This window comes from Cygnus olor, chromosome 2, assembly GCF_009769625.2.
Source record: "Cygnus olor isolate bCygOlo1 chromosome 2, bCygOlo1.pri.v2, whole genome shotgun sequence".
NCBI lineage: Eukaryota > Metazoa > Chordata > Aves > Anseriformes > Anatidae > Cygnus > Cygnus olor.
Window position 1 is genome coordinate 64,526,600 of NC_049170.1, and position 21,606 is coordinate 64,548,205.

The 21,606-nt window shown below is 35.2% G+C and overlaps 1 protein-coding gene across 9 annotated transcripts; it reads left to right on the forward strand.

Moving 5' to 3' along the window:
• The first annotated feature begins 237 nt into the window (after nucleotides 1-237).
• On the forward strand, nucleotides 238-21,375 carry NME8 (NME/NM23 family member 8). Of its 9 annotated transcripts, none has more exons than XM_040550388.1 (16): nucleotides 238-1,224; nucleotides 1,829-1,865; nucleotides 1,958-2,015; nucleotides 2,887-2,993; nucleotides 4,243-4,314; nucleotides 5,262-5,378; nucleotides 6,004-6,070; nucleotides 8,177-8,253; nucleotides 9,768-9,860; nucleotides 12,376-12,527; nucleotides 13,855-14,033; nucleotides 14,946-15,090; nucleotides 15,795-15,902; nucleotides 16,536-16,687; nucleotides 17,660-17,804; nucleotides 18,422-21,375. In XM_040550388.1, exons 2-16 carry the CDS (start codon nucleotides 1,833-1,835, stop codon nucleotides 18,642-18,644), a joined length of 1,728 nt encoding a protein of 575 aa, XP_040406322.1. In that variant the 5' UTR covers nucleotides 238-1,224; nucleotides 1,829-1,832; the 3' UTR covers nucleotides 18,645-21,375. The 9 variants fall into 9 exon arrangements, with proteins under 9 accessions (XP_040406322.1, XP_040406327.1, XP_040406325.1 ...); XM_040550393.1 differs by having other exon boundaries at nucleotides 12,400-12,527; XM_040550391.1 differs by having other exon boundaries at nucleotides 8,180-8,253.
• The last annotated feature ends 231 nt before the right edge of the window (nucleotides 21,376-21,606 follow it).

Below are 21,606 nucleotides of genomic sequence, written 5' to 3' on the forward strand. Positions count from 1 at the left end.
TCTGCTCCATGTGGGACCCATGGGCTGCAGGGGGACAGCCTGCTCCACAAGGGACCTCTCCACAGGCCACAGGGGAACTGCTGCTGCATGCCTGGAGTGCCTCCTGCCCTCCCGCTGCACTCACCTTGGGGGCTGCAGGGCTGGTGCACACTCCTCACTCTCCCAGCTGCTGTTGTGCAGTAGTTTTTTTTTCCCACTTTCTCTGCCCTCACAGAGGTGCAAACAACCTCGCTTATTGGCTCAGCTCTGGGCAGCAGCAGGTCCCTTTGGAGCTGGCTGGAGCTGGCCCTTATCTAAAATGGGGCAGATTCTGGATTCTTCTCACAGAATCCACCCCTGCAGCCCCATGCTACCAAAGCCTTGTCACGTAAACTCACTACACCTAGAACTAGATTTCCTCAAGACACGATACACATAGTAGCACGTAGTGAGCTGGGACAGGGCTTCAGATATAAATTGGAATAACTGACTTTTTATAAACCAAGAACAACAGGCATACGTGAGATGCAAATACCTTAGAGATACCCAGGCCTGTGTGGGTACTTAAACATGTGACTCCACAAAGAAAGTTAAACCGACTTTACCTGTATCTTCTGTGCTTCATAGGGGCCGCTGAGCTGCAGGCTCTGGTGGTGGTTGGAGCTAACGGCTATGGGGCACTGTGGCAGCCATTAGAGCCGTCAGGGTGCGGGCAGGCGGGGGCGAGGGGTGGGTGAGGGTCCGGAGTGGACCCGCAGGTCTGGGGGCATTTGCATGGTGGGGTGTGTTTGTCTGGGACTGCTGGGTGTGTGGAGCTGTCCTTGAGGTGAGGTGGGGCCTCCTCACATGTGCTCAAAGGTCCATATGTGTGTCTGGAAGCTCATGGACACCTGGGCATGCTCACGGAGTGGGCCTGTGCAGCTGTGCGTGCAGGTCTTTAATGAAATGAATTAGTCAAAGGAGGAAGCATCAGGGCAAGAGTTCTCACATTGGCCATTATGCCCCTGTCTGTGATCTGAAAGAAGCAGTTCTAGTGTGACTGACAGGATAGTTCAACCTCGGGACATATATGCTGGTTGAGTTGTCAAATAGCACTGCCATTGGAGGTGACATTCATGTTGGCACCTTCCTTTTGCCAGGACAAAGACTACCAGCTTAACCAAGAACTTTGGAAATCTCCACTCCATTTGCTCTTTTATTATTCAGCTTAGTTCCGTTTGAAAGCTGAAGTCAAGCTTCACCCAAGTAGGTTAACTGAGATAGCTTTCCTGCCCAGTTCAAAGTTAAATAACTACTAAAAAAAACATGAAGGATATGTTTTATTAATGGCAGAATGATGAATGCACCAGCATTCAGTTTTGCAGTTCAGTTGTGATGAGACACATGTAACTTACTGCTTTACAGATATCCCTGAATACAGGGAGACTGATTTGGTGTCATTTTGAGTCAAAGCTCTTTAATTTTTTTTTTTTATTATTTTTTCTTTAAATGGTTCACTGTCACAGCAGCTGTCATCCAGGTCCTTTTGGTCATTCTTATCACAGCAATTATAAATTTGAGCAATGCTTGAGGCCAAATAATTCTAAAGGCCTTAACAGGTTAAGAAGCTGAATGTTATTGTTTCCTGTGCTATTTTGTTGCATATTGCTCCACAGAATGCTGATGTAGAGTACTAACCTCCATTGCAGTAAGGGCTTCAGTGGAGTTAAATTTTTTAAGGGAATCAGAAAACGGTGCTATGTTGAAAAAATTCCATATAAATCAGTTCTACATGTCACAGATAAGGCTCAATTTTCTTCAAAAAATGTTAAATGTGCTTTGTGTTTTGATATGTTTCCTGTAATCACAGGAATATGTCAGGCAAGAAGAAAGAAATCCAACTTCAGGTATAAATTCTAATTACTTAATTCTAGAGATGAAAAGATTATTATTTTCTTGCCTTTTAAAGATGTTAAAATGTCAATCCATTTTATTTCAGGCCACAATAACCAATCAAAATGAGTGGGATGAAATGTTGCTGACAAAAGGTGTAGTAGGTACTAACTATTATTCTTTCTTGACATATACAATTTCTCATATATCGTCTAATATGTAATACATAAAGCTAGAAGACTAGTGCCATACTGTCCTCTAAATAATGGTTATATTAATATATTTAAATGGGTATGTTGTGTTTATGAATACATCATATCTTCTATAATAAATAAATACACCATAAATCATACTTTCCATTATTTTATCCAGTTTTATACACTGATGTTTAGAAAATGCCATTCCAATATCATATTTTGTATGGTAGGCAGTAGGACATTTCTGTGAAGGTTTTTTCCTTGAAATCTCATAAAGCCTATATTAATACTATACAGTTATACTCAGCGGTTAATCAGACAGCATTCTGAGAGCGCATCTGCTATATTCTCCCCAGTTTTCAGTTCACTGAGTCCAATAACGACATCTAGGTTTCCTAGGAATTGTATCTGGGTAGAGGAAACAAATCTGTAGTGGAATGAAATCTACAAAAGATCGATGATGGGAAAGAAATGGGCTCATGGAGGGGAAAAGCAATATTCTGAAAAGAAAAAGAAGAATCAAACAGAAAAGGAATAAAAGAGAGAAATGTAGCTGTTTGAATTACTCATTTCAAATAGAATTGCAAGTAGATTGTTGATGTCAGAAGTAATTGAAGTACTAGAGGAAACCATGATGTGTATATTTTGATGTGTACATGAAGTATACATGAAGTATAATCAATACATCAATGTATACATGAAGTGTTCATTGACTAGAAGAGGACTGGAGGATGCATGTGACTGCCTTCTCAGTACTATTCCAACACACTCCTAAGTATGTTTCATTTTATAAGTTCCACAAGTCAGCAGTCTGTAATTCCAAAATATTATATTTTAGTAATAGATGTATATCAAGCTTGGTGTGGTCCTTGCAAAGCTGTGGTAAATTTATTCAGAAAACTGAAGAATGAGTTTAGTGAAGATGATGTGTTGCATTTTGCAGTGGTAAGTATGTAAATTATATATGGAATTTGAATTCTAGTTTATGTTAGATGTATATTTTTTTCTGCATGCATTTACAGAGTTTTCATTTTACTTTCTTTATACCAATTGAGTCACTACAATTTTGGCCTGGTTGCCTTTTATTCTCAATATCTCCTTATAGCTTTGTTCAGAGGTAGATTAGAAATGGTAATAAGTGTGGAAGAAATTATAATAGAATTATAATAGAATCATTAAGGTTGGAAAAGACCTCCAAGATCGTCTGGTCCAACCCTAACACCACTATCACCCACTCAGCTATGTTCCTAAGTACCACATCCAGAAATAATAATAGAAAGGGAGCTCACAATAATAATAACAACAAATTGTATAATTATTAATAACGTAATAATAATAGAAGAGAAGATAATATCCTCCAGCTTTTCTTTTCCTTGATGAGAGTTGCAGAAACTTTCAAAAGCCAAGCTATATGGGTTTGTTTGTTGGTTTTAAGTCTGTTCATTATTGTCACATTTAAAACTCTTACATCCCTGAAAAAGTGTTGCATCTTTTTTTGCAAGTATTTCATTTTTTAAAAGAACAAAAAGGGGGGAGTTGAAAAATAAATTATCACAAAACTATAGTAGTAGAAATATTCCACTACACTGGCAGCTGGTATTCTGTATATCCTATATATATCCTGTATATAGGAGGCATATATATATTTGAATTAGATACATTTGTTTCACAGATTCAGTTCCTCACAGATACTGACCAAGCTCATTCTTTCTAATGTTACTGAAAACTTTCCATTTTTTGATCAAAGTTCCTTGAATTTTTGCATAAACTACAGGTATCATAAATATACAAAAAAGCAGGAAGTTATGTTCAGAGGTAATCTGAAGTGCTTTTTCATTGCGTTGATCACACGTCACAAAGAACTTAATAAAGTGGATAATTTCTTTTGTCAGGATTGCATGTACTACTTCTTCATTTATGTATGTTTATACATGGAAAAACAGTACTAAAGTAACATTTTTCCTTGAGTAGCTGCTGTAATATGAAAGGAAGCCAGTCCCATATTACCAAACCAGCCCTTCCTTTAATACCAGCAGGTGGCATAAAGACTGCTAGTTGTATTTAAGATTGTAGTGAGATTATGTAACACAGTAGATGATGGCAGTTTTCTTTCAGACAAAATCTTTTTTTATACATATAAATATATGCATAAATATAAACACTTATGTAAGCAATTTTCTTCATCTGACTTCAGGCAGAGGCTAACAGTATTGAGACTCTGCAACCATTTAGGAATAGATGTGAACCTGTTTTTCTCTTTTGTGTTGTAAGTACACCACATTGCTTTCTGTTAATGCATTGCTTATTTTTACATTAATGTTTCAGTAGATTAAAAAGAAATGTGAAACTATATAAGTCATATCTTTACATTTTACAGTATATAGGATCATATTATCAGATGTTGTTTACTTGATGCTCTTTCCCATGCCTAAATCTGTGGTTATCAAGCACATTTTTATTGTGGTTGCATATACAGACAGCCACAGCAGATTTGTGGTACCCACATTTTTGGTAGTTACTGAGAAATCAGAGCAAGTTTTTCTGGGGTTGCCTCACATAAAATGCCCACATTTGGCTACACTGAAATGCTTATTCTGTGCACACTTTCCCTCAGGGTAAGAGATTACATTTCCTTCCACTTCTGTTTTTTAAAAATAAGCAAATAAGATTGCCATTTTCACATTTTAGCAATTGTAATGATTCATACATTTAATGTCTCTCGTTGATGGATACAGAAAGACTGTTTTCTTAGGACTCCATTTTAGAACACTGCTAATTTAGTAGGCAGTGAGTTTTGTTGTTGTTTTTTTTTTGTTGTTTTTTTTTTTGGGGGGGAGGGATTCTTTTCATTTTGGCAGTACTAGGATTTGAATTTCAGCAACTACAGGCTAAGAACACCAATACCTTCAGAAGTCTTTCAGGTTTTTTGCATTTGCTTTGAATTGTACTATTATTGGTGAGCCTCGAAATAATATAGAAAATTAGACAAAAAAAGGAAATGAAGAAGTTAAAAAAAAAAAAAAAAGAAGAATCATTCTGAACCAGCTAAGGCATTAGTAGTTTTGGTATTAACTTCAGTGAGCACAGCAAGTTGTGATGTTGCTGGGAAAAAAAAAAAAAAGACAACACAAAATATAGCATGTTCCAAAACTCAAGTAAATGTGTAAACTAAGTGACAAGAACTCACTGAGAGTTTTATTTTCTCTTTTACAGAATGGCAAAATTATTGCAATGGTGAGAGGTGCAAGTGCTCCTCTTATAAGTAAGAAAATAACAGAGCTAGTACAAGAAGAGAGGGAAATTGTAGCTGGACAGAAGGAACGCCCTGAGGTATACTCACAAAAAAAAAAAAAAAAAAAAAAAAAAAAAGATATTTAAATATAAATGTTTTTATTATACTTTAATGGTTTCTCTCAAAGCCCATGATAGTGTTTTCTGCAAAGTTTAATTTTTTGTGTTTTTTTCCTTAGTAATAAGTGACACGTGATTTTTTTATAGATTTCTTTTAAATTGTACTTTTTAGAAACTGAAGGAATTTACAGGTTGCCCTATTATTCAGAGAAATGGAGGGATGGGTTGCTAACAAAATGTCTAGAAGATAAACCAGTTTTAGTCATTATCTTTTTTATGTTTAAGGACTGACATTTTTTCGTATATAACTTAGTAAGAATTCACCATACGAAACAAAAACTTGGGAAGTAGTCATGTCTCATTGTTTGTTTTGAGTGAAAATTGAGATGAAAGAACTCCACTTTCAGTAAAAGGAAACTTTTAGCAAACTATAGCCCGGCTAAGAAAAATCAGACTAGTCCAATGTCTTCAAGTTGCAGGCTTTCCTGGAGAGCAAATATATTGCTACATGAAGAAAAAAGTGTTTTACAGATCCGAGAGCTGTGTTTGATGACTTTAGCTTCACAATGTTGATGTACTTCTCCTTTATTTGCAATTACCTTAGGTAGATGAACTTACTTTCCTAGAAGAGAAATCATCAGAAGATTCTATTGAGGAGACTGTACCTGAGGGTAAATACACTTGATTTATTTTAGAAAAGCTAACAGAAAGAAAAAAAAGAACAAACATTTTTAATTATTCGATTAGGAATTGTGTACGCCAAGTTCCAATAGATTGTCCTTTGATTCAGTTAATAACATGACAGGTTACGACTGAGGATATCAAACTGATGGAAGGTTTTCTTCTTTAAGGAATTAAGATATTGGTCTGTCATCAGTTATTTTCAACCCCTTTCTCCAAACCTACAGAGTTCACGTCATGTGCAATATTAGTGCCTGAAACTCACTTCTACACAGTCCCTGCTTTAACGATGTACTTTTGTTGAGGTGATGCTTGTTAACATTTGGATGTTCTACAGAAAAAAAAAAAACAAACAACAAAACAACACAACAGTATGAAGTGCATACTGTGAGGATTAAAAGAGTTAATCTGTGAACGAATGGCATGCCTTGTATCTCAGTTTGTTTTTAATTATCTCTTTCACTAGACTAGATTTAACGCTCACATCTAAGATTTATTTCAGGCTTGTTGTGAGTTGGAACCTACATCTTTTCTATTCTTATTATTATCTATGGCTACTGAAGCTTCTAAAGTTCCTGCTTTGTATATGTGTATATCATTTTGCAAGGTTGAAATGAAATAGGTTTTTCCATTTTCTCTCTTCTTTATCTTCCTTTTTTCTCTTGTTATAAGGCACTAGATCGTTGTCATGGATTAAGTCATGTATGTTCTCCTTCCCCTTCATATCTCCTTTATTGTGTGGTTCAAGTGGCATGTTCCTGACCTCAGCTTTAGCCCTTTTTTCACTTATAAATCCTCTGAGACTTAGTAATACAGTATTATAAATCCTTTAGAAATTATATGCAGACTTCTCACTAATCTACAGAGTCTAAATACTCTACAAAATAGGATCATAGAACAGTTTGGGTTGGAAGTGACCCCAAGGATCACTTAATTCCAACCCCCTTGCCATGGGTAGGGACACCTCCCACCAGACCAGGTTGCCGAAGGCCCCATCCAGCCTGGGCTTGAACACTTCCAGGGATGGGACATCCACAGCTCCTCTGGGCAACCTGTCCCCGTGCCTCACCTTCACCTTCACAGTGAAGAGTCTCTTCCTTATATCTAATCTAAATCTCCCCTCTTTTAGTTTAAAGCCATTACTCCTTGTCCTATCACTATGCTCCCTGACAGAGTTCCTCCTAGGCTTTTCTATAGGCCTCCTTTAGGTAAATCGGGGCTCAGAGATTCAGCTTGGATTCAGCTTTAGGTTAGGGTCCTTCAGAAGCCCCAGTGCACAACACTTTGTGGTAATATATTTCTTACCACCTACAGGTGCCTATGAGTGTTTTCTAGTATTGGCAACAAGTACTAGTCCTGTGTTTCCATTACAGCTACCATTAACTACTTCTACAGTGTTTGAGATCTGATTGAATTATATTCTAACACTTCAACTGCAAAAACCTCAGATTCTGCAAAGAAAGTTTATAGTTTGTATTTTCTTTGATCACTTTCTGTCGTTTAGTGGTTTTGTGTATGCTACGGATGCTGCAATAGTATGCCTATGACTTGGAACACCTCTTGCTTTAAATATTAGATTAGAGCAAGCATTTTATTTACTTCAGTAGTTATTTATTGTAAATGAGTTCAGAATCCACAATGCTAAGGAATCAAACATCTACTATGACAAGAAATGTGTATTTTACTGGAAATCAATACTCATACAAGATTTTCAATTAGTGAGTTTTCCTTTGTAATATTCATTCCTTTCAAATTTCTAGTCCTGTACATAGAAAGCTCCCTAGTGAAATCTTCCATCTTAAATTGTAGTTTTTCCACTGCACCTAGTTGCACGTGGAACATTTCTCTACCGTATGACCCAAAACACCAGTGGTTCACCCAGAATGTGGATTCCAGGGATGGCCAAGTACTACCTCACACTCCAAGACATGCTTTAAGTGCTGGAGTCACTTATTTACTGGAACCACTGTTTGGCCATCTCAGTATTAAAATGGAGAAGTGTTAAAAGAAACTCACTTGCAAGTAATGAAAAATGTAGTTGTGTATTTATTTTGATAAATATATTAATTGCCATATTATTTTTTTCCATTTTCCAGAAGAAGTCACATACTCTGTTGGAATTATAAAACCTGATGATGTCTTAGAAGGACATGTAGAAGAAATTAAACAAAAGGTAGACAAAATTTGAAAAGATTCATTCATCCTGTTTAATTCAGTGGAATAGTAGTAAGATGGAAGATCGAATAGATCCTAATAATAGATCCTCTATAAGCAGATCTTTTTTTCCTCATATTTCAATAGAAATAAGGACTAGAAACTATGATGGTTAATTCTTTCAGGTGAAGAAGATATCTTTTCTGACTGTGCAGCATCTTAAGAAACGTAGGCACATTTAAAACAACTAATCAGTTCATTGTGGAAATATTTGTGCTCACAAATGACTAAACACATGCTTGTAGATGGAAAGGCTGATTTATGTGCACTAGTAATCACTATAATCAGAGACTGTATACTAATAATAAGAATCTCAGTGCATTGATGGATTCAGCATTTATTTAAGCAATCACACAGTGAAAGAAAATTCTCTTTCCTTCCAGAATACCATACTATACTGATGTTCACTTTAGTTACAGGAATTTTGCACTGATTCTCATACAATAATAATAATAATAATAAAATCTCATAACATTATATATATCAAGAATAAATGTTAAATTTAAAAAAGATGTGAGGGTCTGTGACGTATGCAGGAGAGAATATCAGAGTGTTGTATTTCTTGTTTCTGCATTTACTCTATCTTGGCCAGAAAGGAAAAAGGTTCAATAAAGACAAAAAAAGCAGGCAGTGTTTGAAAGCAATTTAAATGGAGCTGAGCAGCTGCTAGCTGGCTCTGTCTTTACACTGCCTTGTGAGATGTGTACCCATACTGTTTCCACATTCAACCTCATCAAGGCAATCTGGAAACACTCAGCAGCATCATAGGGACTTTTAAAGAGGAGAGTGCTGGTAAGCAGACTAACATTGACATATGATCAGTATTGGGGTGTCTTCATTGTTTAGATAGTGTCTTCATTGTTTAGATATAGGTATACGGTATAAATATCACATCAGTGGGACTATGAATTTTGATACAGGTCGTGTAAGTGTGCATCTCATACATACTTTAATTTAGTATAGTAATGTAACTTAAAATGGGTAATCATAAAATAGATTTTAGCTTTGATATTTACTGTTTCTAAAGTTTATCAACTTTATAATGGTGGCCAAAAGGTTTAGCCTATTTTTATTGCAACATTTATTGACAAATACACAGTAATATGACTATTATGATTATAATACAATTTATAATAACAATTTTAGAAGTAGTTGCATTTTAATCATTCACAATGGTAAAAATATTTATTCAATGTTAAATAAAAAGAATTATTAACCACTGAATGAATGCATACATTGAACTACACCGTATTTTCCAAAAACTTCAACATAGTAGGCATTGTTATCCTGAATTCACCAAAGTGCTTTGAAAAGCTAGAACTTTAGTTTAGGCAAATATAGCAGTTATGTTTGGAATATTTCAGATAATTTGAATTTACGATAGCATACAAAGTCAGTCAATCTTTAGATTTACATATGATATTGTATATATCCTTTTTCAAATGCCACTGAGTAATAACTGAATAATTGCAGATTAGAGATGCAGGATTTGGCATTGCAGCATCAGAAGAGAAAATGCTAACTGAAGAACAAATCAGAGAATTCTATACCCAGAAAAAAGAACAGGTAAAATAAAACAACCAACCAAACAACCAAACAAAAAACTAAAAACATAAAGAAAAGAAGCAGATAAAATATATCAGTGTTACTGTATGTACTTTTAAATCCCTGGCTTGTAATTTTTTAGTATGTTGGAGAACTGAATTAATGGAGATTTAGTACACAGAACAAAAAAAGAAAATGTTATCTCTCTTTTTTTTCTTACTAAGCCTTATAAAAATATAGCTCGGTAGAACTATAACATTTAGACTAAATTATATTGAACTCCAATTAAATGCTAAAATATTTAATAATTGTTTCTGTTATCATATTGTGCATGATGCTTAGCCATGGCCATAAACATAGGTTAAGTTAGCTGCTGAAATGTAGTGCAAAACAAAAACCAGTGTCATCCACAACAGTATGTATCTATTTGACGCATACTGCTCCAGCCAGGCAATAACATATGCTACTTTTTCTTTTCTTTACAGCTTTTTTCACTGGATAATACTGGGAATAAGCATATGCATAGGCAGAAAGATAAAGTATCTCCATTGTAGCTTATTTTTCTGTCCTTATCCTATATTAGAGGTCAAAAGATAGCTAAGGACATGCAGATAGTTCAAGGAAACAATGAAATGGTGGTGGTCACCATTAAATGGCAATGGTCTAGCAAACTAGCAACTGGATATTGTCAAGTGTTTTGGCAAAATGATAGCTAAAGTTAGCTCTACAGAAGGATTCGAATCACGAAAATTAAGCATCTTAGTAAATATTTATTCGTTGTTAAGATCTGCATAAGATAACCTGGAATTACATGCAGACAACTAGCTTGTTTGATATTGTCAGGGGAACCAATGAAAAAGTACAAATAAAGAGGGTTGATATAATCAAAACAAGAAGGTGGGAAAATGTTCCTGTGGCATTCCAAATGAATGAGAGTGAGACAAGTTTGTTCTTACTGAAGCCGTAGGGGAAAAAAATAGTAAACATCTGGTGGCTGCACTGTGGTTTAGAAGGGGAGTAACAGGGTGAGGATGTGAGGAATCTTGAAGAGCTTGGTTTTGCAATGTGGGATTCTAGCTTAGACAGGTAGAAGCAGTTTTGAAATATAGGTAAATCCAAGTTATCTTCATGAGAACAGCAACCAAATTTGAGATTAGTTAGGTGTAGAGGGTGACAGGGGAGGAACAAAGATGAGGAAAAGGGATACAGAGTTTGATATGCTACAGCACTACTAGGCTATAGTAAATCCTAGCCAACATTAGGGTAGTGAGAATAACAAAACTACTGTGAACTATGAAAAGTAGTTCAGAGGACTTTGTGCATACTGAGAAGCTATCATTTGCCATTCTTTAAGTGCAATTCTAAGCTGAAAAATAAATATGTTAAAGTGACGATATAGAATATAGCTTTCTTTGTGCTCAGTGGGAAAAATTCTTCCCAGTTTAATATTGTGCAATCTTGTTGAAGGTTCAGAGGATGCCTATTGTAACAGAATGGAGAATCAAGTTTAATAGACTTAATATCTTCAGATATTTCAGCAGAAATTGTTTCTTTTTAATGATGAAACCACCATAACCACATCTAATAGCTGCATCAATTTCTTCTAACATGAACAAGTGTGCTTTTGAAGTCACAACACTCACTTTGTACATTTTACTAAATGTCTTTGTGCTTGCATTCAATCAGGGTTGTGTTTTTTGAGGTTTTTCATCTTGTGAAGTGGGTTAAGTGGATGCATAGATATGAAGCTAACTGAAAGAGAAAAGCAATGAATTGAAAGCAATATATATGAATATTCCATCCTCATATTATTAAAGGAAAAATATGTCATACACAGTCAGATGAGGGCGGCTAGTAAAGAAAAGATTTAGTCAAATGCTTAGAAGGAGTGAAGGTATCTGAGGAAATTAGTAATATTGAAGAAAAAGATGACATACAAAGGAAAAAAAGATGAAAAACTTACAACAGCTTGCAAAGCTATTTTCTGATGAAAATGTCCATCCACAGCATTGAAGATTGAAACTGGATGAGTGAAAAGAACATAGCAGAGAGAATAACAGAAAAGTCTACAAATGTCTTGCAAACATTTAAGTGTTCTATATTTTTAGCCAGCTACCTGATTTTTAGTTTCAAAAACAGTGCATTGAATTGTATTGCAATTTGTTATGTCACATAAGTGCTACTGCAAGCATAGCATTTGATCACATCAAGTTTCTAGATCGTTTTCTTCTCTCTCGTTTGCACTTTAACCTCAAAGAACATGTACTGCTTTCATAATGTATTTTTATTACTTCATTTATCTCAGTTACTTGAATTTTAGACATTTTATAATTTTCCTGTCTCAAATGATTGATCAAAAACTCTTCCAAACAGTTTGACAGGATTTTGAGTAATATATGCTTATGGCATTGTAAAAAAGGAGTGTAGTTAGTTACTTACAAAAGGATGTTCTCATTTCTGATGAGAAAGTCAGAGTTGCTGCAATTCATAGCAAAAAAAAAAAATATATATATATATGTTTAATTATGGTTTTTAGCATGATTTTGATGATTTTGTTCAGTTCATGATGAGTGGACCATGCCACATTTTGCAAATAACTAAAAAAAAAGGAACTGATGCTATTCCTCTCTGGAAAGAACTACGTGAATCACTTGAAAGCATTCCTGATGAGTCTGGAAAGTCAGAAAGGTAACTAACAATGAAAATTGGAATATGTGATTCAGTTACAGTATTTTAACTACACTGTAAAAGCAACATTCTTACAGACTCATTCTTGTATTCATATGTGCCTGTGTGTGCACAGGGCTCAGGGAGCTGGCAAAGTTCTTTACCTGGTCTTTCAAAGAACCATCACTACACACACAGTCATAGATCCTTTGGGAACATAGAAACTTCATGATTCCTAGGGAAAGATAATAAGCAAAGGGTCCTTTTGAACTAGATTTGAGTGGGTTGTCAGTCCAAGGAGAACAGTGCTGTACTTCAGAGTTTGTGTGGTCCGTACAGTTCCACTTCATACTAATTCACCAAGACGAAGTGACTGCCAGTACTGCCAAATGAATGTTGTGCTCTTGTCCATGTTTACTTTTATATATGCTGGGAACCTGTAGGTGTGGCCCAAGTGACACCTGGGGACACCTGAAGCATGCTGTACTCCCTGGCACCACTCTGTAAAACTGAGCAAACAAGTGGGAGGGTTGTGGGTTTTTTTTTTGTTGAGGTACATAAATATATTGTAAGGATTTGCTGTTCCCAGCCATGGTGTCTTGGAATGTCTGTCTTTCTCTTATGCCAAGTATTTAGCAGAGAATCTTTAATAGGATGTTAGTTGTATACACAGCGCAAGACAATAGAGTGTTCACAAAAATACAAATTTGGTATCAAGTTTTATATTACTATTTACAGAAAGTGGCAAAAATTTGCATACTTTGTTCCAAAAAAGAACCTGTCCTAATAATTTATATTTTTGTTGATACCTGCTGAACCCTTTTTGAGTTGATTTAGTGCAACCAGGAACTATTGTATTTTCTTTGGGTGGCCAAGAATGAGTGTATTTACATTGCTAAATAAACCTTAGAATTACATGCAAGTAACAATGAAAGAATCTCTGATAAAGAGAATTTTGTAGTGCAGTAGTTCTTAGGATAATGCTTTACATGAATTAAGCACAATCCTTTTTCTGGTCATTCATTTTACACAGTACACTTGTCAGTAGTAATTCTGTCTAGTGAAACAGAGAAAATATTCTGAAGAATCTAGAGGGGAATTAGAAAAGCTGCATGACAGATTTCTCTTATAGCATATGTCAATGAACTTTTTGAGAAGTTAAGAAATATTTCTTGTCTCAGAAACATTACTTCAGTTATGAATCTGAATTAAATAAAATCTTCATTTGTTTTTCTATTCTTATGTTTCACTAAACTTTAAGAAAGTACGTTTTCATCAAGTCAGCTGTTATCACAATGTCAAAATGCATAAAGGGACTTAAATATGATACGATTTTGTGTCTCATTAGACCAGAAGAAACTCCGGAAACTGAGAGTATATTAAATATGTGTGATGTGCAAAGCAGTATAGAAGATGCCAGCAGGCAACTTGCCTTCTTTTTCCCAAATTTTGGTCAAAAGAAGACAGAGCAAAAATTTGAAAAGACTTTGGCCTTAGTTAGACCTTGTCTTCTAAGGGAAAGACGAGGTAAGTTGTAATAACTTCATTTTCTATCAAGGGCATAAAATGTCTCATTTTGAATTTCAGAAATTCTAACACTACTAATGAAATGTTGCTAGATTATCTTTTCTCCTCAGCTTTAAGTTAACTGTAATCTTTATCATGAAAAAAGCTACATGGCTGATGTGTTTGATATATTTAGAATATAAATGTCGAAACTATTTTGTTCCTTTGGTTGACTTTTCAAGAATATCTTTAGGTTGTATATTTTCAAGAATATCTTTAGGTTGTATATCTGGATGAAATTTTTATAGAAAACCTCTCAGAGAAGTAACTGCATTTTTAAGTACACTACAGGGAAACATACTTCCAACCATAATGTAGTAGTTGATACTATCCTTGCCTTGGCAGGTAGATCAATGTCAAGAGTGAAAAAGACCTGACCCAGGGTGTTCTGTGCTGCGTACATAGGCCTATACAGATAAGATTTTTACAAATTGGATCAGAAAATCTGCTGCATTAGTATGAAGCTCCATCCAAACAAGTTTACTTTTCTTCTACTTTATATTTGCATTTCTTACTAGAATCTAGCTAGCTCCTTCATTCTAGAATTCTAGAATTTCTGTACTGGAAATAACTTAGAGATTTGAAAGACTACAATTTTGACCTCTCCTTGTGTATTTATTTTCTTGATCACCATAGAGTATGTTGCTTAGAAAAGCCATTTTGCAGTCCACATCAGCTTTGTGAGTGTCCAGGCAACTACTGAAGCCTTCTAGCAGTTTCTTTAAATTAGTTTTCTGCTCTTCAGTTAAGAAATTAATTCATTTGTAAAAATTTGAGATCATTATTGGATAGCCCATAGCCCATGTCATTTCTTCAAAAGTATTTAATTGATGAATGGATGGCAATTTAGCATTATTTCAATATTTTAAACAGATTCTATTATACAAAGAATAAAGGATGATGGCTTTGAAATAGCAATGCAGAAAGAAATAAACCTATCTGAAGAACAAGCACGTGAATTTTACAAAGAGCATGAAAATGAAGACTACTTCCCTTTCCTGCTAGAGCAAATGACCAAGTAAGGTGAATGAAAAATGAGACTGCAGATCTAGAAATGAGACTGAAATTTTCACAACAAATAATTAACCTGAATATTATAGGGCTGTAAGATACCATCTTATCTGAGAGTTTAGTAAAACTCAACACAGGATCAGAAAACTGCAGATAATGAGATAATTCCCAAATACAGTACACAGATCAGATTTTTAAAATTTTCTAGTGACTCCATACCTCCATACGTAAGATGTTGAAGTCAGTGGCCAATTCCACTGATCTGGGTGAAAATATTTGAGCTGTGCTCTGGAAGGCTTCATTTAGATCGTTTATAGGAGGACTCTATAATCTTTATCTATATTGTGTGCTGGATTCCTTGGAGTGGAAAATAAATCATTTGGATATTGTCTTCATGTGAAGTTGGAACATACCTGGGACAAATACAAAAGTTTAGGGGCTGATCAATGTTTTTACGTCTAGTAATAAAGACATAGCCCAATTATGTAACATTATTGGTGTTGCGGTAGCATTGAGTAACTTTGAAATATAAATTAATTTAATCTCCATAAGGTTTTATCAAACTGTAGCTTTTTGAACAGAGATTGATTTTAAAATCCTCCAGTACTAGGGGTCGTTTTCCTTGTCTGGACTATATATAATTAAATTCCTGTTACAAATTACAGAGAGTTTAATATTTGATGTTCTTAATGCCAGTTTTCCACTTTACAGTGGTCCAACTCTTGTACTTGCTCTAACGCGAGAAAATGCTGTAGCACACTGGAGAAATTTATTAGGTCCAAAGACTGTTGAAGAGGCTAAGAAGGAAAATCCAAACAGGTAATACTTAAATAGTAAACCATCATTCACAGTTTTAATTTATTTTCATATTCTTCAGGTCAATGAATACCACATTCCAACTGGTGTAACTATAGTGCCATCATCTGGAAGCTGGTGTATATTTCTGCAGCTTGTTAAGGTTTTCTTGTAACTATAGCCTTGATTTTTTTTCCTTGAAAGAACATCATTATATTTTAGTCTGAATGCCTGTTTTCTTAGCTAAATTAAAACCTTTCGTTGATTATTTATTATTTGTGGCTGAGTTTCTTCTACACATTTTATAAAGGAACATCTTGGTTTCACCTGCTTGTAGTATTGTCCTCAGAAACTGCTGTGGTATCACAATACTTATTGTTGACAGAAATGCTGTTTCACTAAGCAAGACCTGGTATTATCTTGGAAATATAACACAATGACAGTTGGGAAGGAAAGTATTCATATTTCATCTGGTTGATTAAAAAGTTGATTGCTCTTTCTGTAGACAGTGAATGCTTCTTACATCTACAGAGAGATTGTCAAGCACTTCAGTGGCCAGATCAACTTCTATTTATATTTATTGGGTTCAGGTTAGTCATAGCTAAAGCTCAGGATGGCTATTCCTTTACATAATTTCTCTGTTTTCATGACTCTTAGTTTACGTGCACAGTATGCAGTTGACAACATACCAATTAATCAGCTGCATGGTAGTTCTTCACCTAATGATGCTCAGAAGGAATTAGAGTTCTTCTTCCCCCAGGAGCACACTTTGGCATTGATCAAACCTGATGCTGCTAAGAAGCATAAAGGTAAGTGATCTAGAAGGCATGGGCTATGTCTGCAGATATTATTTATCCAAAATATTAGCAATGTACACCACAGTAAATCATGTCAGATGCATTATTTTTATTCTCTGAGATGCTTTTACCATGCAGTGAAATGCTTTTACAGGGCTTGCATAATTCATATCGAGGTCTCAAATATGACATTTCCTTTGCTTAAATAGCCTATAGCTCTTCTTCACAAGAATACTGGTGAATTGAAGTGCGAGAGTTCTCAGCTAAATTAAAATGTTTAAAAGCCAAGAATTTGTCCAAACTAGCTGCCCAGCATTTTTTATATAAGAGAGAGGCTTTCTGAAGTCATGCTACTGATTTCAGACAGTTGTCTCTACTGACGCAAAAGGAGCCATTGCTGGATTAGATGCATTCCCATACTTGGCTTAACTTGACATCAGACAAAGGGAATAAGGAGAAAAGGTTAAAGTAAAAAGAACACTATGAGTTTGGAATCTTTCCTAAAGTTTTTCTTGCCATTTTTTTTACCCCTGTATTCAGAGCCTCTTGTTGGCATTCTTCTTTTCTCTCCTAACAAGTTTTGTAGTCTTTTTAATTGTTAATTCATTGTTGGCTTTTGTAAGTCTTTCTTCCCCTCTTGTTACAATCCAGATTGATTTTATCAGGCCAGCTGGTGTGTAATGTAGCATTACTACTACATTCCACGTTCTGTCTAATGTCAGAAATAGCAATGAATGCTATTAGTATAGTTTGCAACAGTCTGGGTTTGTCACCTGTATAGAGATAATTTAGTCCAATGACAGTGGTTTATTGTACATTTTAGTGAAAAGTTGTAGTTTGACATTATAAGTAAAATTTTAATAGTTATTCATTTGTTTAAAAAAAAAAAAAAAGCTGATCTAATACTCTCTGAAAAGAAGTATTTTTATTTGCATCTAAACTACTTTAATCAAGAAAGAATGAATTTGCTTGTTATTCTCCTAGATGACATTATGCAAAAAGTTAAAGATGCTGGGTTTACCATCTCAAAGATTAAAGAGGAAGCTTTAACTCGTGAAATGGCTACAAAGTTTTATAAGGATCACGAAGGAAAACCTTTTTTTGAAGAGTTAGTGGCACTTATGACTGAGTAAGTGTCTAGCTATATAGTAATGAGTTATGCAAATATGCATCATAACTTTGAATTTACAGAACCAACAAAACATGCAACACCAAGGTGGGCCGTTACATTCTGTTACTCTTTCTGGCAAGTTTAATGTTTTTTTTTAAGTCTTATGACTACCTTTTAGCATGGAGTGTCCTTCCTTTAAAAGGAAAATTCGCAGTTCTTTCCAAATTTATGGACAGTGACTATTATTTTGGCTTTGTTTCTCGAAGAACTCTTTTTTGATGGAATCCTTGTTCTTCCCATGTGGGACAAATATTTTTTCTCATAATATTTTAGTATAGCTGTTGATAATGATGTGTGTTTTCTTGTTTCAGAAATTATTTGGTAAGAGCATTTTTAGGACAAGAAGTCCAAATTCAAATACTTGATTATCATAACTTTTGTGATTTTCAAATATAGATATCAGAAGTTTTATATTGTCTTAAACAAAACATTCCAGAAGTACATTTTAAAATTTAAACAGTTTAACATTATTCAGATAGCATAATGCTTAACATAAGCCTTCACAGTACCTCTGAAGTTACAGCTAACTCTGCCTCTCAGAATAGCGGAAGAACTTTCATATATTGATTTTACAGGGGCCCATCAGTGGTAATGGTCTTAACAAAGGAAAATGCTGTGCAAGAATGGAGGCAACTAATGGGTCCAACAGATCCAGAAGTAGCAAAAGAGAGCTCTCCTGAATCAATTCGGGCTCAGTTTGCACAAGATATTTTGTCTAATGCTGTTCACAGATCATCTACTAGAGAACACGCACTGGAAAGCATTGAGTGTATATTTGGTGAGATTGATATAAATTGAACAATTAAGACACAATCTCTGAAAAGTTGTAGTCAAGTTATTAGATACATTTGTCTACCCAACCACCTGCATTTAGCACATATATATACAAACCCATTTTCCTCCATACTCTATCAGTTTTTTTGTTATCAACCAATTTCTATATAGCAGAGCATATCAGTGTAACAAGTAATGACTGCTAGAAGTCTGATGTTAGTAATGATTTCTTTATATATGCTTCGTAGGTAGTTTTTCTTTTAGCACTTTAACAAATGTATGCCTTTCCAGTAGTCCAAGAGTCTGAGGTGTTTTTTGTATAGCTACCTTAAAAACAGGGTCAATAAAGAAAGGTCCTGAAAACACTATTAGTGACACATCTGCTGTGATGTAATTAGAGTCCTTCAGTTCAGGCAGCCTACAAAGGAGAAATGCTAAAAGGTAGTGGAGGTGCAGTTACAACATTGGCAGGGGGCAGCAGCAAGTGTGGGAACGCTCAAGTGAGAATGGGCCAGGAGCCAAGGATGACTGAAACACAGGGTGTGCCCTCACTGGTGGGAGCCAGGGTCCTAGCAGAACTGGGTAGACAAGTCCATTAACAGCCCCAAGCAAGGCAAGGCAAGTTATGAACCAGGTCCAGCACCAATTCAAGGGTCTAGTCAGGAGCAACAGGCAAGGGAGCCAGAGACAGGTACTACAACATAGCTCAGGCAAGGATTAAGCCCAGGTCTGAGCTTAAAGGGGCTCCTTGGCCCATTTGGCATGGGTGTGAATCACAAGAGATTGCTCAGGGCTATTAAGGCCTACTGGCTCCCTCAGGGCCCTTAGAAAAAAATGTATTGCTTGTTTATCCTTGCCCTAAACATCTAATGGTATCTATCACAAGCAGGATAATAGTCTAGATGGCCCTTTCCAGCCCAGTTGCTCAATTCACATATATCAGAAGAAGCAAAATATAAAGTCACCTCTTATGTACAGCTACTCTTGAAATATACATCCTTGCCAAACTAGTGAATTTGTATCCTGTCTCAGTCTAATTTGGCTGGCTTTCAAGAAGAACACAAATATTCTTCAGTAGCTAATACATTCTAATTTTTACCACCCAAGCCTGTGGAAGGGTGAGATACTAAAGAATGTTATTCAATTAAAGCAGTTTACGTTACAGCATTGATTAAAAGTAGAAAGTCCAGAATGAATGAAGTCTTCTCACACTTCTCTTACTGTTCCTATTGTATTTGATGTGACTAGCTGTTTTAAAGAGCTTCCTGACAAATATTTATGTTGTGATGGGGCATTTGTTATTATAGACATTCCTCTAGCAGAAGTTGGACTGAGCATTCTCCTGGTGGCCCATTTTCACCTACAGCTGCTTTACTGCAATAAACTCTACTCGAGGCAAGCTTCTAGGATGTTTTGATTAGTGCAGAATTTATATGTCACCTCGGTGAGCTGACTTCAGAGAAGCATACCTCAGAATTGCTGTATGTTTTTTTTTTTTTTTTTTTTTTTTTTTTTTTTTTTTTTTTACTTCAAAAACCAACTAAAACTGTTCTTCCTGGGATTATTTCAGTACTCTGGGTCTTTTGGGTGTTGGCATGTTATACCTTAAACCAAGAAGCAGTCCCAGAAAAGGCCTGAATAGAGCAATTTCCGATGCATCAATTCAGTTTATTTCCCAAGATTTTTGTTAAAGTTAGAGGCTTTTCTACCAACAGGGCAAATACAATGTTGAAAGTTTAGATGGGATTGATTTTTGACAGGACAGGAAACTCTGAAACAACAAACTATGTTTATGTCTTACTAGAAGTTCATGAAACTTCTGATGTAAGTTCACAGCCAAATAGTACATGATCTATACGTATCATACACAAGATTTGAATACTGTAGATTACGTAGTGTACTGGTTTTAGAAATTTCAGTTAGCTGTATGGGTACACTAGTTCTGCCTGTTTAACTGTGATGTAACTGAATATACCAAGTTCTTGTCTTTTAACTATTGCTCTTCATCCTCTATTACATCACTCTCAAGCATTTTTTTTCTGTTTGGTTGAACTGTTGAAGGACTGCATTTATTTGGGTTCATATATTCATGTGCGTCAGTTTTGATCCCTGTTTTGTGCTTGCTTAAAATGATTCAGTAGATTACATTGAAATATTGTGCGATCTGTACCTAATATCTCAATGTAATTTACTGAATGTTAGGTATAGATAGTAAAATATGTTGAACTCAAATTGAAATTTGGGAACGTTTAATTTGTTAATGTATATTTGCTTCTCCTAAATATCTTCTTGATATTAAGGTCTTTTAGCAGCTTTGTAAAAAAGTAATTTAAAATATACATTTCAAAACAATAAAAATAATTCTGTCAGCTGATGGAGATTCAGATTCATGAAGGTTGTGTCTCTTTGAGATTAAGACTTCTGTAGAGTTATCAAAATGTCAAGAATTCAGAAGCATGCACGTTGAAATACTGACAATATTTTAGCAGATTATTTTATCTCTTTAAAAGTTTAACTCAACATTTAGATGTACACACAATTTAGACTGACATCCACTATTCTTTAAGTTTTATATTACTGGGACATAGACATGGATGTGATGTTTAAGAGTTTGAGCACTGTGATGAGGTAGACAAGCATTTGCATTTACAGACTCAGGAGGAATGTGTTCCAACATAAACTCCATTGAGTATCACAGATGAAAATCTTCTTGAAATTACCTTTATAGAGCTTCTCTGGCTATAAATCTTACAGAAAGTCTGGCTGTCCTTTTGTCCATCTAAATGCCAGACTGAAAGAGAATGTGACCTCCATGACCATTTATTTAGAAAATATTGTGTGGTTCACTGTAGAATTAGGTGTTGCAGAGATGTGTTGAAAATTCTTCCAACACTAACAAAAGATAACATAATTTTCTTCAAATTTTTGTCCCAGCAGGAGATAACTGGAACCACAGGGAATGTTTATTTGTATAATAGACCACATA